At 34.1% G+C, this 15588-nt stretch overlaps 1 protein-coding gene across 6 annotated transcripts in view; it reads left to right on the top strand.

The window, feature by feature from the left end:
- PHF20L1 (PHD finger protein 20 like 1) overlaps positions 1–15588 on the top strand; it is a 55422-nt gene that overhangs the window by 35896 nt on the left and 3938 nt on the right. For 2 of the 6 annotated variants that reach the window (XM_085319122.1, XM_085319282.1), the window contains 9 exons: positions 785–1003; positions 1202–1258; positions 1909–2013; positions 5579–5743; positions 6144–6325; positions 8322–8421; positions 10527–10722; positions 11107–11476; positions 14777–14942. In XM_085319122.1, the coding sequence (XP_085175248.1) occupies positions 785–1003; positions 1202–1258; positions 1909–2013; positions 5579–5743; positions 6144–6325; positions 8322–8421; positions 10527–10722; positions 11107–11476; positions 14777–14942 (1560 nt within the window). The remainder of the gene's footprint in view (positions 1–784; positions 1004–1201; positions 1259–1908; positions 2014–5578; positions 5744–6143; positions 6326–8321; positions 8422–10526; positions 10723–11106; positions 11477–14776; positions 14943–15588) is intronic. The other 4 variants (XM_085319444.1, XM_085319523.1, XM_085319204.1 and 1 more) reach the window with 3 other exon arrangements.

Raw genomic sequence — 15588 nt, forward strand, 5'->3', positions numbered from 1 at the left:
CTTAAAGCTCTTGCTATATGAACCAATATAGTTGCAAGGAGAATTGTAAAATATTGATAATGTTCTTTACAAATAGCCTTTATTCTGGTTGAATGTTTGAAAATTCCATTGTCCTATTTGATTATAAATATCAGCAATGAAAAATTGTAATCTAAACATCTGTTCAGCTGTATTATTTCCTAATATGCATTGAGGTTAACTCCCCCCAAATATCCCAAAGTTTACTGAATAGTGCACAGTGAGAATTGCCAGTGTGAGTAAAATACTGAATTCTGACAAATTTTCATATTATTTTGCACGTAATTCAAATGTATAGTGAATACACACCTGAAAGACAATAATATAAACATTACCAAACCAATAAAAATGAAGTGTGAATTTCATACTGAGTACCAAAAACACTGCAGAAGAGCTTAGAGTCTCTGTTCACATAATGGAACAATAATTAAAAGAATTCTGACAATATCAGTACTCTTATGCTTATTGTTCACATGGGTTTCTACTACAGTGAAATGAAAAGGAAACAAAAAGGCTTAAAAGTAGGGCAAAATGTGTTTAGACTAATGTTACTGTTCAGAAAATGAATGCAAATTCCCAAACAGATAAACCTTCTTTGGCATGTAACATCTTGTATGTAAGACTGAGATCTAGGCATTCATATGCAGTAATTATATGTTAACTGTTATAATATTACCAGTATTTGATGTTTTAATGATCTGATCCAGCCAGTGATCTGGCTGCAATCTTTACTGAATGCCTAGTAAATTTGTCTTCTTGTTTTCAGCACCCTCGTCCCATGTACATGCCTTACATCTGGAAATGCCTTTAACCAATAGTCTAAAGTTACCCAAAGGGAATAGTAAAAAAAAGCGATCCTCCACATCAGTGAGCTCTGAAGGGACAGAGATACAGTACTCTGTGCCCATAAAGGAAAAATGTTTTGAGAGTCTGAAGGAGAAAATATTAAAGAACGTGATTGAGAAGGACAAGCATTCAGAAGTTGGTAAACTACAATGCTTTTTGTTTCCAGTGCTTTAGATGATAAAATTAACTGTAAAGTGACATTAAAAATAAATGTATTGCTTGTATATTTCTTAATATTATGTACCAATAGACTTTTCACAGTCTAAAGACATTTATAAGGACACACGTCATCAGCCAGACATTGCATTAATGTCACATGTTATTCTTCAATTTGCAGGTGCAGTGAGAATGGAAAGGAAAGGAAAACTGGAAGAGAAAAGCTCCTCAACATATGGTATGTACAGAGCAAGGTGATTTTGGGGAAGAAGGCAGGGGTTTCAAAGAGTAGAGTATAGAGAGCCCTAACACTTTCCTTGCTGTCTCTGAACTGTTAATATAAAAGTATACAAATATTACAAGGGCAAGGTGTAACTTTTTTAGCTCTTACAGTTTATATATACAAAAAGCTTATGGTGAAAGAATAATTTTGTAAGAAAAAAATGAAAATATAACTAACAAGAATTTGGAAGGATCCAAGTAGTATCTATAAAAGGACTGTAGTATCCTGTCCCAGGTAAGAAACCCAAACCAAAGCTGATTTCAGTTGAATTAGTGATACTGCATTTGTTTCTGTTTAATGATAGGTAGAATAAAAGAAAATAGCCAAGTGTGACTGACACTTTTCTCCTGCCCCAACCCTTTTGGTATAAGTTGTTATAAACTATTTACATCTGTTACTTTGTGTGCTTCGTTTGAATTTTTTTCTTCTATGATACCTCATTTGGCAAGGCTTAAAATTGTAAAGCTTACCATTCTACCATCAATTAATAAGAGACTAATGTCTAAGATACCAAGCAAATTGAATCATGTTGATCTGAGTAGGTCACCAAAATAGTTTGAATTTAATGTCACTGCTGTTTAAAAATAATTATTTTTTTATTTCAGGTAAAAAAAAAGAAAAGGAAAAGGAGAAGAAGGAGAAGAAGGAGAAAGATCATAAATCAAAACAGAAAAAGAAAAAGAAAAAAAAGAAGAAATCTAAACAGCATGGTAAGTTTAATATTTATTTATTTTTTTCTGAAAATGAGCAAAACCAGTGGAGCTTATTTTTGGCTATAAAGCTAAATAGTGAAACTTGTTTCCAACAATATGAATCTGAAATTCTAGAAATTATAAAGAGTAAGTTTTTGATCTCAGTGTTGAAAGGATACTTTGATCTGTGATTCCATTTCTAGATTTATAGCCTGTCTCAAGAGTATAGATTTTTCATAGGCATTTTAATTCCTTTTCTTCTCTTCACATTCTTCAATTGAACTTTTGTGTACCCATTCCTCATAATCTTGATTGCACCTTAAAATTATTCTCACACTTAGTCTATTGCTAAATCTGAGGTCTGCTGTGTAAGATGCAGCCTCTCCTTAACAATTGATGCTTGACGGTTGAGGTCGGTATTTCTGTTGCAGTAGCCTTGTCCGTTGTCTAGACAGATGTTGATTCCAGTTGTCTTCGGCTCATTTTCGTATGCTTATACTTCGACCACATCACTCATCCTTTTCTATTTCCCATTCCTTTTAGAACAAAAACAACTTGCATTTCAGATATGAGGCTGTAAGTAGCCTATTCCACCTTACCTGTGTTCTTTTAAACTTCCAAAACCCCTTCATGTTTTTTCCTTGGTTGCATAATACTCCACTAAGATTGTGGCTTTTTAGCCTCATACTTAAAATAAGTCTTCTTGACAAGTTTTTCATAGAAATGGTGCTAATACTTAAAAATGTCAGTTTAATAAGATATTTACCCTGCTGACCAATATAGTTTTACCGTTTATTTTTATTTCTTCCCCTTTTCCCCTTCTTGGGTCTTTTATTCTATAAATTTAAGCTACAAATTCCTTTGTGTCAGTGTTTACCAGGGCAATCTTGGCTGTGGCATTATGTTAATACAAATAACAGCAGGGGCAAAGGCAAACTCAAACTCTTTACCTTTTCTTTGTGCCAAAGACTGAACTTTTGTGTATTATACCTGTCTACTTCAAGAGATGTTTTAAGTCTCAAAACAATATTACTTATTTTTGCCTTATTGCTGCTGTTTTTAGAGAATATATTTAAATATTCAAAAACATAGACTGTGCTTAGTATACTTATCAGATTTTTTTTTTTATTTATTGACTTTCATGTACCTTGAGAGTATGCTTAACTAGAGATCGGTTATAGTACCTCTGACCGAAATTTCTGAAAATATGGGAAGCTGGAAATTGAACACCTATCAAACAAGGCATTAAAAAAAAAATCCTAAGCATGCAGAAAAATCCTATGCCCATGTGAACCTTCTGACCACAGGCTTATAAAGATGCTTTGTGTATCTGTAGAGTGATTAAGCATTTGTATGTCTAAAACTTACACTGTAACCTGAAAATGCTTCCGAGTAATGTAATACTTGAATATTAACTGCAGTAAGTTAGATTTCACATATTTCATTGTCTATATATTGGGATACTATACTTTTAAACTGCTAACCTCAGTAGAAGCTATTACCTGAAAATTACTGGAAGTTTTTTGCTTATGTTGGGAAAGTATTTACAAGAAGATGCTATTAAAATATTAGGTATCCAAAAGCCTTTTTGTTGATTTTTAAAAAAAACAAATGAACAAATAGAACACCATACAAAATCACAACCACAAAACTGAAGTATTTCTGCCTGCTTCATCCTTGCATATTAAAACATGGCACACTGAATTATTACTCCCCACAGAAGTAATGGTACTTCCCTGCCATTTTAGGAAGATATTCAAAAAGACATCACTTTTAATACAGCTATATCCTCAGAATCACACTGTTAATACAGTTTAAAAAAGTGTAAGAAAATACAGTCTGTGCATTCCTGTACACTCTGAATATAATGACAGGCTGACTATTTGTTTAAAAGTTTGTGAACAATGCTTGCATAGAAATAAGCAAAATACTGATTGAAACATTTGAAAAGATGTTTGGAATAGAACTGTTTTAATAGGTACCAGACTAAGGTATGTATTTGAAATGTGTCTAAATCTACAAAATATAATTTGTCTAGCTGGAAGAACTATACCTGTATACCTGTGAACTATCTGTTTCGCATAGTTCCTAAGAAAGAGGTAAATAATTCTCTTGCATCTTTGAAGATGCAAAATCTTCTGTGTTTGCTAAATACTGAAATTTAGTTGAATCAACAGGAAAGACTGACTTGTCTTAACAATTTAAAATATTTGGGAGAAGTTGGACAGATCTAATGCTTGTAATTACTAGCGGAAAATTGTATACCTCATATTGCCCCAGTAAATAGAGGTTTTAAATCCAGATGCAGAAATGAGTGCGAGGAAAAAATGTGAGCATTTCTCTTCTATCCAGAATCATCTCTTAGAAACAAGCTTCTAGGAATCCAGAGGCATTCAGTCTGGACTTGTTAACCAAGAAAAAAGAGAAATGCTTTGGCAGATTCTAATGTCTGACCCTGAAAAAACTTACAGAAATGCAATCTATCAAAAGGAAAAGTCTTCTCTTTCTCCAGGACTAGCTCCCTCTACTTTCAGGTTCCTTCAGAAATGAAAATGTAAGGCATACTTCATCCCCTTTGAATCATAAATTTTATGTAAGCCTTTTTTTAAAAATTAACAAAAAAAACAAAAAAAAAAAAAAAAAACACTTTTTCTTGTCAGTGCTATGAGTATATGTGTGACTGATGGTTCATATCAAATCCATATAGAGTAGAAAGTAGGTAGCTTCTGTTATTAATACCATTCTAATTCATTGAGGTTAATAGCAATACAACACAAAGTAGTGTTCTGGAATATTGCACTTCATCATCTCTGATCCTGGCTTCAAGCAAATTTGCTTAGGAATCATGTAGTAAGATGATTCTGTTCTTGGCAGGGAAGAAATAAATGTTGACAATGGCTTCACGGAAAGTATTTAGGAGAGAAGCATATTGTGGAAGCCATTGCAAGAATTATAGATACATGTGGTAGCAAGAATACTTTCACAGAATGAAAATGTAGAAACTTTATTACTAATTTATTTCCAAAGTAATAAATCATGAGACAAGTAACTCTATCCCTGGACTCTCCTGGGACACTCTCCAGCCACTATGATAAGGACAGGGTTGCAACTGTGTTTCTTGGGACTGTTTCAACTAGTATAGTCTACAGGTAGGAAGCATATGTAGCATTCTGCTACAAATGGACTTAAGGAAAAAAGTTTATCTGAAGATGGTAAATGATACAGGATGAATTGTAGCAATAACAATATATGACATCATCTTTACTCATACAGTGATGAAATATTTAAAAATTATTCCTCTGTACATACAGAAACAGGAGGAGGTTAAAAAGAAGCTAAATGCACAATTTTAATGCTTGTCTTGTAATGTTTTTTACTGGAATCTTCTGGATAAAATATGTTATGAAGCACTTCTACCAGTTCATATTTACACAGTTGCATCATCTTAATACCTAAATGCTGATATTCCTTACTTTTGAGCATCATGTTTTAGTCATCTTACCTGTCATTTTTTTCTGTATTTGTGACAAATTTTTTGTTTACTACTTTAACAACAGTTTATCTTTTGATGTTAACTTTTCAGATTATTCAGATTATGAAGACAGTTCTGTTGAATTCTTGGACAGGTGCTCCTCTCCGTTAACACGGTCCTCGGGGAGCTCTCTGACTTTGCGCAGCATGTTCTCAGAGAAGAATACATCATACCAGTATCCAAGAGCTATCTTGTCTGTTGACCTTAGTGGAGAAAGTAGGTTGGCTGAACTGAAACTTCCAGTTTGTAGGTTTAATTCCTTAAAAAGAGGAATCTTAAAGAAAAAAAGAATGTTTTATGTTTGAAATTTTATATATTTGGGATATAAATATGGAGGCTGATATATATTTCATCTGTTTAAATCAAAATACTTACACTTTCCAAGCTGTTCTGAACTGTACTTGCTTTGATTAATTGTTATCTCTGCTTTTGAGGTGATCACATTGCATTAAAGGCTTTTAGCAGAATTTGTCGAGAAATCTAAGCTACTATCAGTGCATTTGTGAGGGACTTGGCTATGTGCAGGCCAAGATTTTTCACTGCCGAAAGTTCTGTATTTCTGTAAAGTATTGCATCTCTCTGCCCACACAATTTCACATGGATTTGTTTTTACTAGACCTTTCAGATGTGGAGTTCTTGGATGATTCTTCCACAGAGAGTTTGTTACTCAGTGGTGATGAATACAATCAGGACTTTGATTCAACTAATTTTGAAGAGTCTCAGGATGAAGATGATGCTCTCAATGAAATTGTAAGATGCATCTGTGAACTGGATGAAGAAAATGGCTTTATGATTCAGGTAAAGATTTTTTTTCCTTGTATTTTCTATGTGAATTTTGTGATTGTGAAGGGTGCCCTTTTGACAATTTTGGAGTCGAAAGTTATATAGAGAGCTGTAACTACAAGGTGAACAATAATGACAAAATACTCCTATATTTTGCACTTGATATGACTCCATCCTGTTATGCAAAACTATTTCTCTAAGATGGAGTTAATACATTTCCTCTAACAATTCAGTACATGGAACAGGCTTATATGGAAACATAACTGATTTTTCCATATAGCTAGTTGATAAAGTGGGGAAAATACATTTTTTTCCATGCACAAATTACCATTTATTTCCACAGATGATCCTGAACATATTAATACTTCTGCTATAATAGGTTTGGTCCTTGCGTTTTGCTGTACCAGTTGCAGAGACGGTTCTGCTCATCGTAAATTCACCTCAGCTGTATCCAAGATAATCATCTCTAGCTTAGTGAAGCTTCATGTAGGTCTCTGGCATACAAATATGAATATTGTCAGTATCTGATGTGTGTCTTCAGAATGACAGTTCTCAAACTGGAAATTAGTAGCTCATTTGAGAAACTACTAAGAACTTAAATCTTAATTTGGTATAGAAAAGGAGACAACCAGCACCACTCAGGGATTATACAGTGTCTGCACAGCATTTTCATCTGTTGATAAATTGCAGCTAATGCTACCTCTATTGTAATAAAGGGGGTAATTTCCATCTCATAATGAATAACTTAAACTCTCTGTCTCAAGGAATTCATAATGTAGCACTTAAATTGAATGCTCTCAACAGTAAGGAAGAACTGAGTTTTCAATAATTTTAAAAAGATCAGATATTCTTGTGTTTTTCTGCACTCAAAGAACAGGTTTGTATATAATTATTAATGTAGTACAACTTTTGTTGAAAATATGAAGCCTTTTTAGCTGAGAACTGAATGAGGCAAAATTGGCTGTCATGAGTTAATAAACTGGAAAAGTCTTTTGGAAATGACGTAAAGATCTGAAAAAGAAGAATAAAACAACTGTCCCTGGGAAAGCATTACTGGAATACAGTGATGTATTGGAAGAATTAAGCCTGAGTGCTAGCAATGGTAATAATGTGGAAAAATGGACAGATGTAGAAATCTTTATTGAGAGGAGGGAAAATTGCAACCATAGTGCTATGACAAGAGGAAAAGTGGCTTCAGTATTTTGGATAGATTGATACTTAAAATTCTTGTCAGCAAAGAGGAGAGTCTTTCAGTAATAAAACAGCAGGAATTTAAAATGGAGGCAAACACTGAGATGAGGATGGAAAGCAAAAGAATACTTGTTGGTAGTAGGTTCCTGCTCGTTTCTCAAGTCCAATGCCAGCCTAATAATGATCACCTGACTCCTCTTCCTTCCTTCCTTGTCTCATCAAGAGCAACCAGTTTGCTATTTCAAGGCCCTCATATCTTACCACTTCTGTTTTGCTCTCCTATTCTCTTATTTCTACTCTTTCATTTTCTCTTCATTTTCTTTTTCTTTTTAGATTTTCCATTGGTGCGATATTAAAAACACATCTTTCTAGCGCACTGGAGAGATGCTTTGTAAATATAAATAATTAAACTGAAGAGTTTTCTACTTTTCACTGTTATGCTGTAATGTATTACATTATCTTTCTACTTTACTGTAATATTTTCCTGTCTTATTTTTCACTTCTAAATATTTAGGTGCTAAAATATTGAATGTTATAATAAAATATTATTAAGTATTATGAATCTTCAACTTTTTGTCTCCAGACTGGAATTTGTGGTTGAGGTGACTTTCAGAACTAGAGTTAAGCTACTACTTAGCTTTATGTCTTTGTCTACCCAAACACAAATTGCCCAATAAAAAAATCTTACTCGGACCTAGCTATTTAAGTTAAACTGCTGTTCCTTGCATTTTGATGATACAAAAAGTAGCTTTTTAATTGTAAATCCATTTATCTTAGTTTTAGTTTTTGCTTTTGCTTTTCTTCTTTTCTTTGGTGTCAGTGTGAAGAGTGCTTGTGTTGGCAACACAGTGTATGCATGGGGTTGTTAGAGGACAGCATTCCAGAGCAGTACATCTGTTACATCTGCAGAGATCCACCAGGTATGAGTAAACCACCTTTATCTGTTGCTGTCGATCTGGTCTTTTTAAACAGAGATATTCTGCATTGCTTTTACTTGTTAACACTTTATCTGCTTTGTGTTATACTTCTTTGGAGCAAGTGTTTCTAAGTTTGACTCTCAGCAGAGCTTTTCATGTTGGCAATATCTTGTTCAAATGCGCTAAATCGTACTTCAGAATTTTAATTACCTTGGGTTTACTTGTTCAAACTTAATTCCCCTAAATCCATAGGACTTTTTAATGTCATTGTASTCTCAAAAGTAATTCTGTACAAAACAAATTCTCTGTTCTGCATGTATTTGCAATCACATCTATTCATTTAAATTTTTTTTAAGACTCATTAGCATAGTATGCTTAATTCTGTGGATCTCATTTCATATTAATTTTAATTTGGTAATATTTGTTCGGAATTATATAATAAAGGTGTAATTGTGTATGCAAAACATATGCAACAGCACTTACTATGGAAAATAATATTGCACAAACAGCACATCTTGAACTTAAGATTGTCAGGATAAGTTTGGAATAGTAAGAACTAGGAGAAGTTTGTTTAGTTATAAAATGAATACATTTAATACAGAAGCTGTGGATTAAAAAAAAAAATCTGTGAAACCACTTTTCTTAACAATCATTTGGAGGAAAATCATATGATTTGGAAGAACATTTTTCATATTGCTTCTGACAAGTGACACAAATGCACTTACATGTATTCTGGTGATTTTTCCAAAAGTCTGGCTTCTTCAAGAGGACAGTGAAATTATACACTCAAATTTACTTTTGTTCAGAATTCAAGAAATCATATCTGAGGCTAGTTTGTAGAATTATAGAATAGCACTGGTTTCACTAAATATTTCTTGGGAAAATTTAGGAAAGAGCTGGACAGATACGACTTTTCTATTTATCCCATATCAGGCTTGATTTGTGGTATAAAGTCTTGTTTGTTAATTACGCATGTGTTAGACTCTTTGAGCAGTCAAGCTTTTTCTTATTAAAAACAACTAATATGTTTTATGTTCATTTCCTGCACTGTACTGGGTACTTCATTATCCCCTGCTATTTAGAGACTGTGTCCCTAATTTTTATCTTCTCTTCCTTCCTAACCATTACTTCTTTTCTTTCTGTGTCAGGAGAAAATTGTCATTCACAATGTCAGTATTTAAAAGTATATTGGGATAATGGGCAGAAAGGAGATATAGGGTATTCTCCTGAAAGGTATGGAGGGCTTCCATCAACCCTTCTTTGTTCTGTATACGGTGATAGTCTGATATAAAATTGAGTTTAAGATTTTGCAGTCTTAGGCCATCTGTTTGTCTGGGTTCCTCATTGTAAACAATATTATTAGCATAATCAACATTAAAAGTTGTTTTCTTTTTTTCCTAATGCTTAAATTACTGTAGATGTGTTAGCTAAATATCATTCACACTTGTTGGATAAAATTTTAGACGTTGCCATACCGATGTAGACCTAAGGCCCACTTATTTAGATATCTTGTCTAATGTCTGGTACAAGATACCTCGAAGAGGAATGTAAGAGCTCTACTATAGGATAATCTTGAAGTGTTTACCTTTCATAGAGACCTTCTCCTAGCTTCTAGGAAATAGATACTGACTTCAGTATTGAAGCCAAGTATTTACTACCTTTTCAAGAAGAAGCTAGATGTTTTTGATATATCTGTATAACATCTAGTCTCTAACAGTCTCTAACTTGAACTATCTTAGTTATTTCTTAAGCAAGCTGCAACAATTAAAAAATGCCAAATTAAATTTATTTTTGCAGTTAGATTCACACTCTTAAGCTTTTTTATATCCAGTACCTTGCAGATTTGATTAGATTGTTCATTTCAAATGCCGTTAGAAGGGTCATGAGATTTGAGGTTTACTTGTGTTTTCTTAGTAAGTAATAAGAGTTTCACTGAGATCCATGAAAATTAAATTTTCATGTGTTAATGAAATAGCAGGATCTTGAATCCTCCTTGAATGGATGTTATGAGACATTTAGGAGAGTACAGCATATAATTCTACTTGCTACTTTTAAATAAAATTGCACTGTGGTTTATAGGTGGTCCTCAATCTATTGCTTACCCTCAGGTCAGAGATGGAGTGCCAAATATCTTTATGATAAAGACTGGCTAAACAACGGACATATGTGTGGATTATCTTTTTTGAAAGAAAACTACTCTCATCTTAATGCCAAAAAGATTGTGTCAACGCATCATCTACTGGCAGACGTATATGGTGTAACTGAAATATTGCATGGACTGCAGTTGAAGATTGGGATATTGAAGTAGGTATTAAGTCTGTTCTCCAACTTTATACCATTACTTTGTATGTATTATTCTCCCATGTTAATGTTCTTACTTGTGTAATATTTTAAACACTTTCAGTGCAAGATGTTGGGTAGTTTCAGATTCGGTGGGAGTTCTACCGAAGCAGATCTGATATTTTTTGGTTTATTGTTGATTTTTGTTATATGATGACTTGTATATTATAGGGTCATTCTAGATTTATACTAAATTGAAAAATGGCCTAAGAAGTCTCACTTATGTACTTGCTAATGCTACTTATCAATAGCAGAAATGGATGCTTAATGGTTCAGTGCTCTAAATTGTACTTCTCTAATAAATTGCTCCTCCCTTCCTCCCCCTCCGCCCTTTTTCTTTTTTTGCAGAAATAAGCATCACCCAGACCTTCATCTCTGGGCTTATTCAGGGATGCGAAAAGAACAAGAACAAATAACTCTTGGGGTAGAGAAAAAAAGAGTAACTTTGCCAGAYCCTGTTAATCCAGTTGAAAGGACGTGTCACAGTCAAAATCATAAACAGCCACCTAGCTTACCCCAAAAGATGGAAGAAACGTATATCACAAGTGAGCACAGTTACCAAAAACCACAGAGTTTTGGTCAAGACTGCAAAGCAGTCAGTGACCCTATGAGCTCAGATGATGAAGATACAAGTAGTTTTGAGGAAGATCAGGAATTTCATTCAGATAATAAAAATTGTTTACGATATTCTTTTAAAGATGATGAGATGAATGATCAGGTAAGTATTGTTCTTCATCTGTGAAGTTTCTTAACTGAAAAATACATTCATTAAGACAAAACTCAAGTGCATAAAAATATTTAGAAATGTGCATTGTTAAAGCTTGGTGTTTACTATTAAATATGTTGGTAGATAGGTAGATATAACTAGGAACAAAATTGCATCACAATGAAATTGGTATCAGGTTTGAATTGGTGAATGAATTGCAAAGTGTGGTTAAAATTTTGCCTATGTGAAAACTGTTTATGCTTGTTCTTATCCAATGTTTTGGGGGAAAAAGATCAAAACTCTATGCTTAAAAAGAGGGATCTTGAAACAGCTTTTAAGTAGTTTTCTGGAAGAGAGAAACACAGGACAAGTTTATGTGGGCTGTTTTTTGTTTTTCATTTCTTTTTTGTAATGAGTTGCTGGTCAGCTAAACTGGTTTCTACTAATGTGAAACTTTGTCCTTTATATTGTGTATTTCTTTTAATTTTTCACAGGTCTTTGGTCAGGGTTATACCCAGTCATTTAAACCTTTCTTTCTCGGTTTTGTGTTAACTATTTGAATCCATTAGTTTGTGGAGGAGGGCTGAAGCTTTTTAGTCTGGTCTTAGTTAAGAGTTCTTTATAACCAAAAGCAAAGTAAAACAAACCTTTCTGTTTTCTGCAATACCAACCGTGTGAAAATAAATYGCCCAACTCATCCCCCTTTCAAGGTACAGTTTCTGATGTGGAAGAAATGTGTAAGATACATTTTTTTTTCTTATAATTCTAGTTTTAAATGTGGCATGTAAGCTATGTAGCCTGAATGGAAAATTTGGGCTTATTTCAATTAGAGATAACTGTTTTTAAGCTGAACTGCATGATTATACTCAGTTTGTATGGTAAGGAAACATGCAGCACTGTGAAATATTGAAATATATTTTTTTTTCCAGCAGTAGCATAAATCGGCATTGTAAATAGCATATATTTAGAATTAAAAGAACAGTGACACAGAATTAATGTTTCCTTGAGAGCCTAAACCATAAAACTGAAGAGCTGGGTGAACAGTTTTAAATCAGGAAGGGATCTGTTGGGACAGTGTCAGAGTACTTTTTCCTTTGGGACACCTTAGTTGTCCAGAGTCAAGCTTGGTGTCTGAATAGTCTTTCTCTCTCAACTTACTGTGTTTGGAAGAGTGCTTCTTGGTTTCTACGTGAACTAGTCTGTACCTACCTTAAAGCCACACTGAACTCGACATTTAAGTGCCATTTCTGGCGTGAACTGGCTTCTCTATGAAACTTCTTCATCTCTCCTTGCCAAACTTTCGATTTGGCCATTGCATTCTCCCTTCTAGATTTCTGTAACAGATTGGATATTCTGGTTTTCTGTATTATTCTACTTTTTCCTGATCTGTAGTTCTGTTTTGATCTTCTTATGTCTTAAAGAGTATTCAGATTAACCAATTTCAAGTTATTTAATTTTCAAGGACTGTAGACTAGCCATTTGGGTTATTAAATAGAGGTCATTAAAAGGAAAAAAAAAAGTGTTTAGAAAAGTCTGCCTGTTAGAGCAGATTATTAGAATCTGTAATCATCTCTCAGCTTTGACTATGAATTTATCAGGGCTGAAAGAAAAAGTTGTCTGTTACTATGATGTGCATCTGAAAGTCTCATATAATGGATGATCTTGTTTAAAGGATTATACGTGAGTCCTCATACAGCAAGAGAAAAATGACATTCTCTCAAGTGTATGTGAGATCCTGAAAATTGTAAAAAAAATATGACACATTTGTTAGGTTTACATTGGAAATGTCCTATTTAAACATCAGTGAAATAGTTTGAATAGTTAAAAGCACTGAAGAGACGAACTGGGTATCTTGAGAGATAGAAGATTTTATTTGTAGGCTTTAAGATTTTAGCGGCTTTTATGGCTTTTAGTATGTGTTCAGTAACTAAGAAGTATATTTCAGCTCTTTAGTGAATATTGTGAGTATTAACAATATATGTTCTCCAGGACTTGCTTGTGCAACTGCCTGTGAGACCATCCAAGTTCAGGATTTTTTGAGTTGCTTTTAAGGCTTAAGAACGAACAAAGTTTTTTTGGAGATTTTTTTTTGGCTAAGAAATAGCAAAAAATCTTCCAATCCCCACTCTCCTGCCCCTCTCTCTTCTGCTTCCTCTTCTTCCTAATTGGAGGAAGAAATACTTTCAGAAGCTCTAAATCTATTTTAATGTGATGTGAAAAAAGATTTAGTGGAGCACTGTTTCAGAGTAATGTATTTGTATGCAGGTATTTACCATGCATTGATACAGTGTAAGCCCAGGTACTCCAGCATTTTCTGTGAAGCTGACTCCTAAACTAAATCAGTAGTGAAAGAGCTTCATCGAATGTGCAGTCATAGGGGCTACAGAATTGAAACTCAGTCCTGTTAGTTAATGTAAATGCTAACGTTTTGACAAATTTGGCAGATAAGATATACTTCCTCTGGTTGTTGTCTAAATACATGGAGTACAGAAAGATGAAGATATTATGGAGATATACACTGTATATATCACAGAAGGCAATTAAAGTCTGACATACTGTGTGTAGCTCAGTTGGTTAGAGCATGGTGCTAAAAATGCCGAGGTTGTGGGTTTGATACCTATGTGGGCCACTTTTTTGAGGGCTGGACTAGATGATCTCCAGAGGTCCCTTCCAACCTTACCAATTCTGTGATTCTGTGTTTACTTTATGTGTGCATAAGTTTGTACATTACTGGCCATAGAACAGTCTCCAGACGTGTTTAACTGGCCCAGACTTGTGGTGGGAAGTTACATGGGAACACAGCAGCAGTAGGAAGAGAAGTCATTTGTTTTGATTAAGCTAGGAATAGACAGCTGATTTGCGCAAAATTCAGTATTACTATGTTTTAAGCAATTTTCCTTCATTTCCTGACTAAAATTGCAACAAACCGTAGGGATTTGCATGTTTTTCATGATCGTTCAGTGATGCAGTTTAGCACTTCATGATTTGAGATACAGTTTGTATAAACAGGGCACAGAAATACAGTCTGTCCTCCTGCATTATTGAGCTGGTAAACTTTACCTCTGCCCATTCTTACTGCACTTCCCCAATGCTATACATACTCCTTTGTAGGAAATTTGCATTTTGTTTAGTTTAGTCTGTTGATGTGTCATGATACATGGCTTTTGAGCATGCTTTTTGTGATGTAAACAGAAGTACAGTTTTGAAATGGTATCATCTATCATGTGACTCAAGTATTGAAATCAACAGCAGAAATACAAAAATAAGCACTCTTAAAATGGCAACTTTTTTCTTTCTGTTGCACCTATGAAGAAGAATTCTGCTGAAGGGAACACTGTGTTTGTTTGTAATGAAAAAAAAGGCTCAGAAGAACAAGTGGACGCGCATCTTCAATGGCAGCTAAATCTCCTCACCCATATAGAGAATGTACAGAATGAAGTCACCAGCAGAATGGACCTGATTGAAAAAGAAGTTGATGGTAACTACATTGCCAGATGTTACATACGTTTCTTTAACTCTTCATGTTAATACACGTATAACAGCATCTTGTATAGCCACTGTGTTGAAGGTGATCTGGGACACTGAGGATGGATTTTCAAAAATCATATTAAAATTTGGGTACCCAAAGTTATAACCAGAGCTTGTAACACCATCGCTTCTGCCTGAGCCATGCACACCCACCCATGCTTTCCAAAAGTGTTGAGTACACAGTAAAATAAGTACATGCTTAGGACCCCTGAAAAGTTAACTTGACTCGTGTAATAAGAGAGACTTCAGAAAGTGTAGGTAACTTGCCTAATCTTTGTTCAGGGATGGACCATGAAGTTACCAGATTTTTCTGCAGCTCTTCTGGGGAGGAGTTCCTGACCTGATTTATCTAGTATTCGAGAATATTTAGGAGGAAAGATGTGTTTGTTCTGCCTTCATCTTTGGTTTACAACATATTATTAAATAACTGGTTTCAAGAAGAAAGATCAGACTTCTGATGAGGAAGATGAAATGAGAAAATTTAAGTGAGATTTTACTGCATCTGTAAATATTACAAGACATGAATTTATTCACTCTCAATTTCTTAAAACTTAGAAATGAGGAGAGCTTGGATGTAGTGTAGGCATTAATGACAT

The sequence above is a fragment of the Rhea americana genome, unplaced genomic scaffold, assembly GCF_003343005.1.
Source record: "Rhea americana isolate MKP2758 unplaced genomic scaffold, rheAme1 scaffold_0, whole genome shotgun sequence".
NCBI classification, from domain to species: Eukaryota; Metazoa; Chordata; class Aves; order Rheiformes; family Rheidae; genus Rhea; species Rhea americana.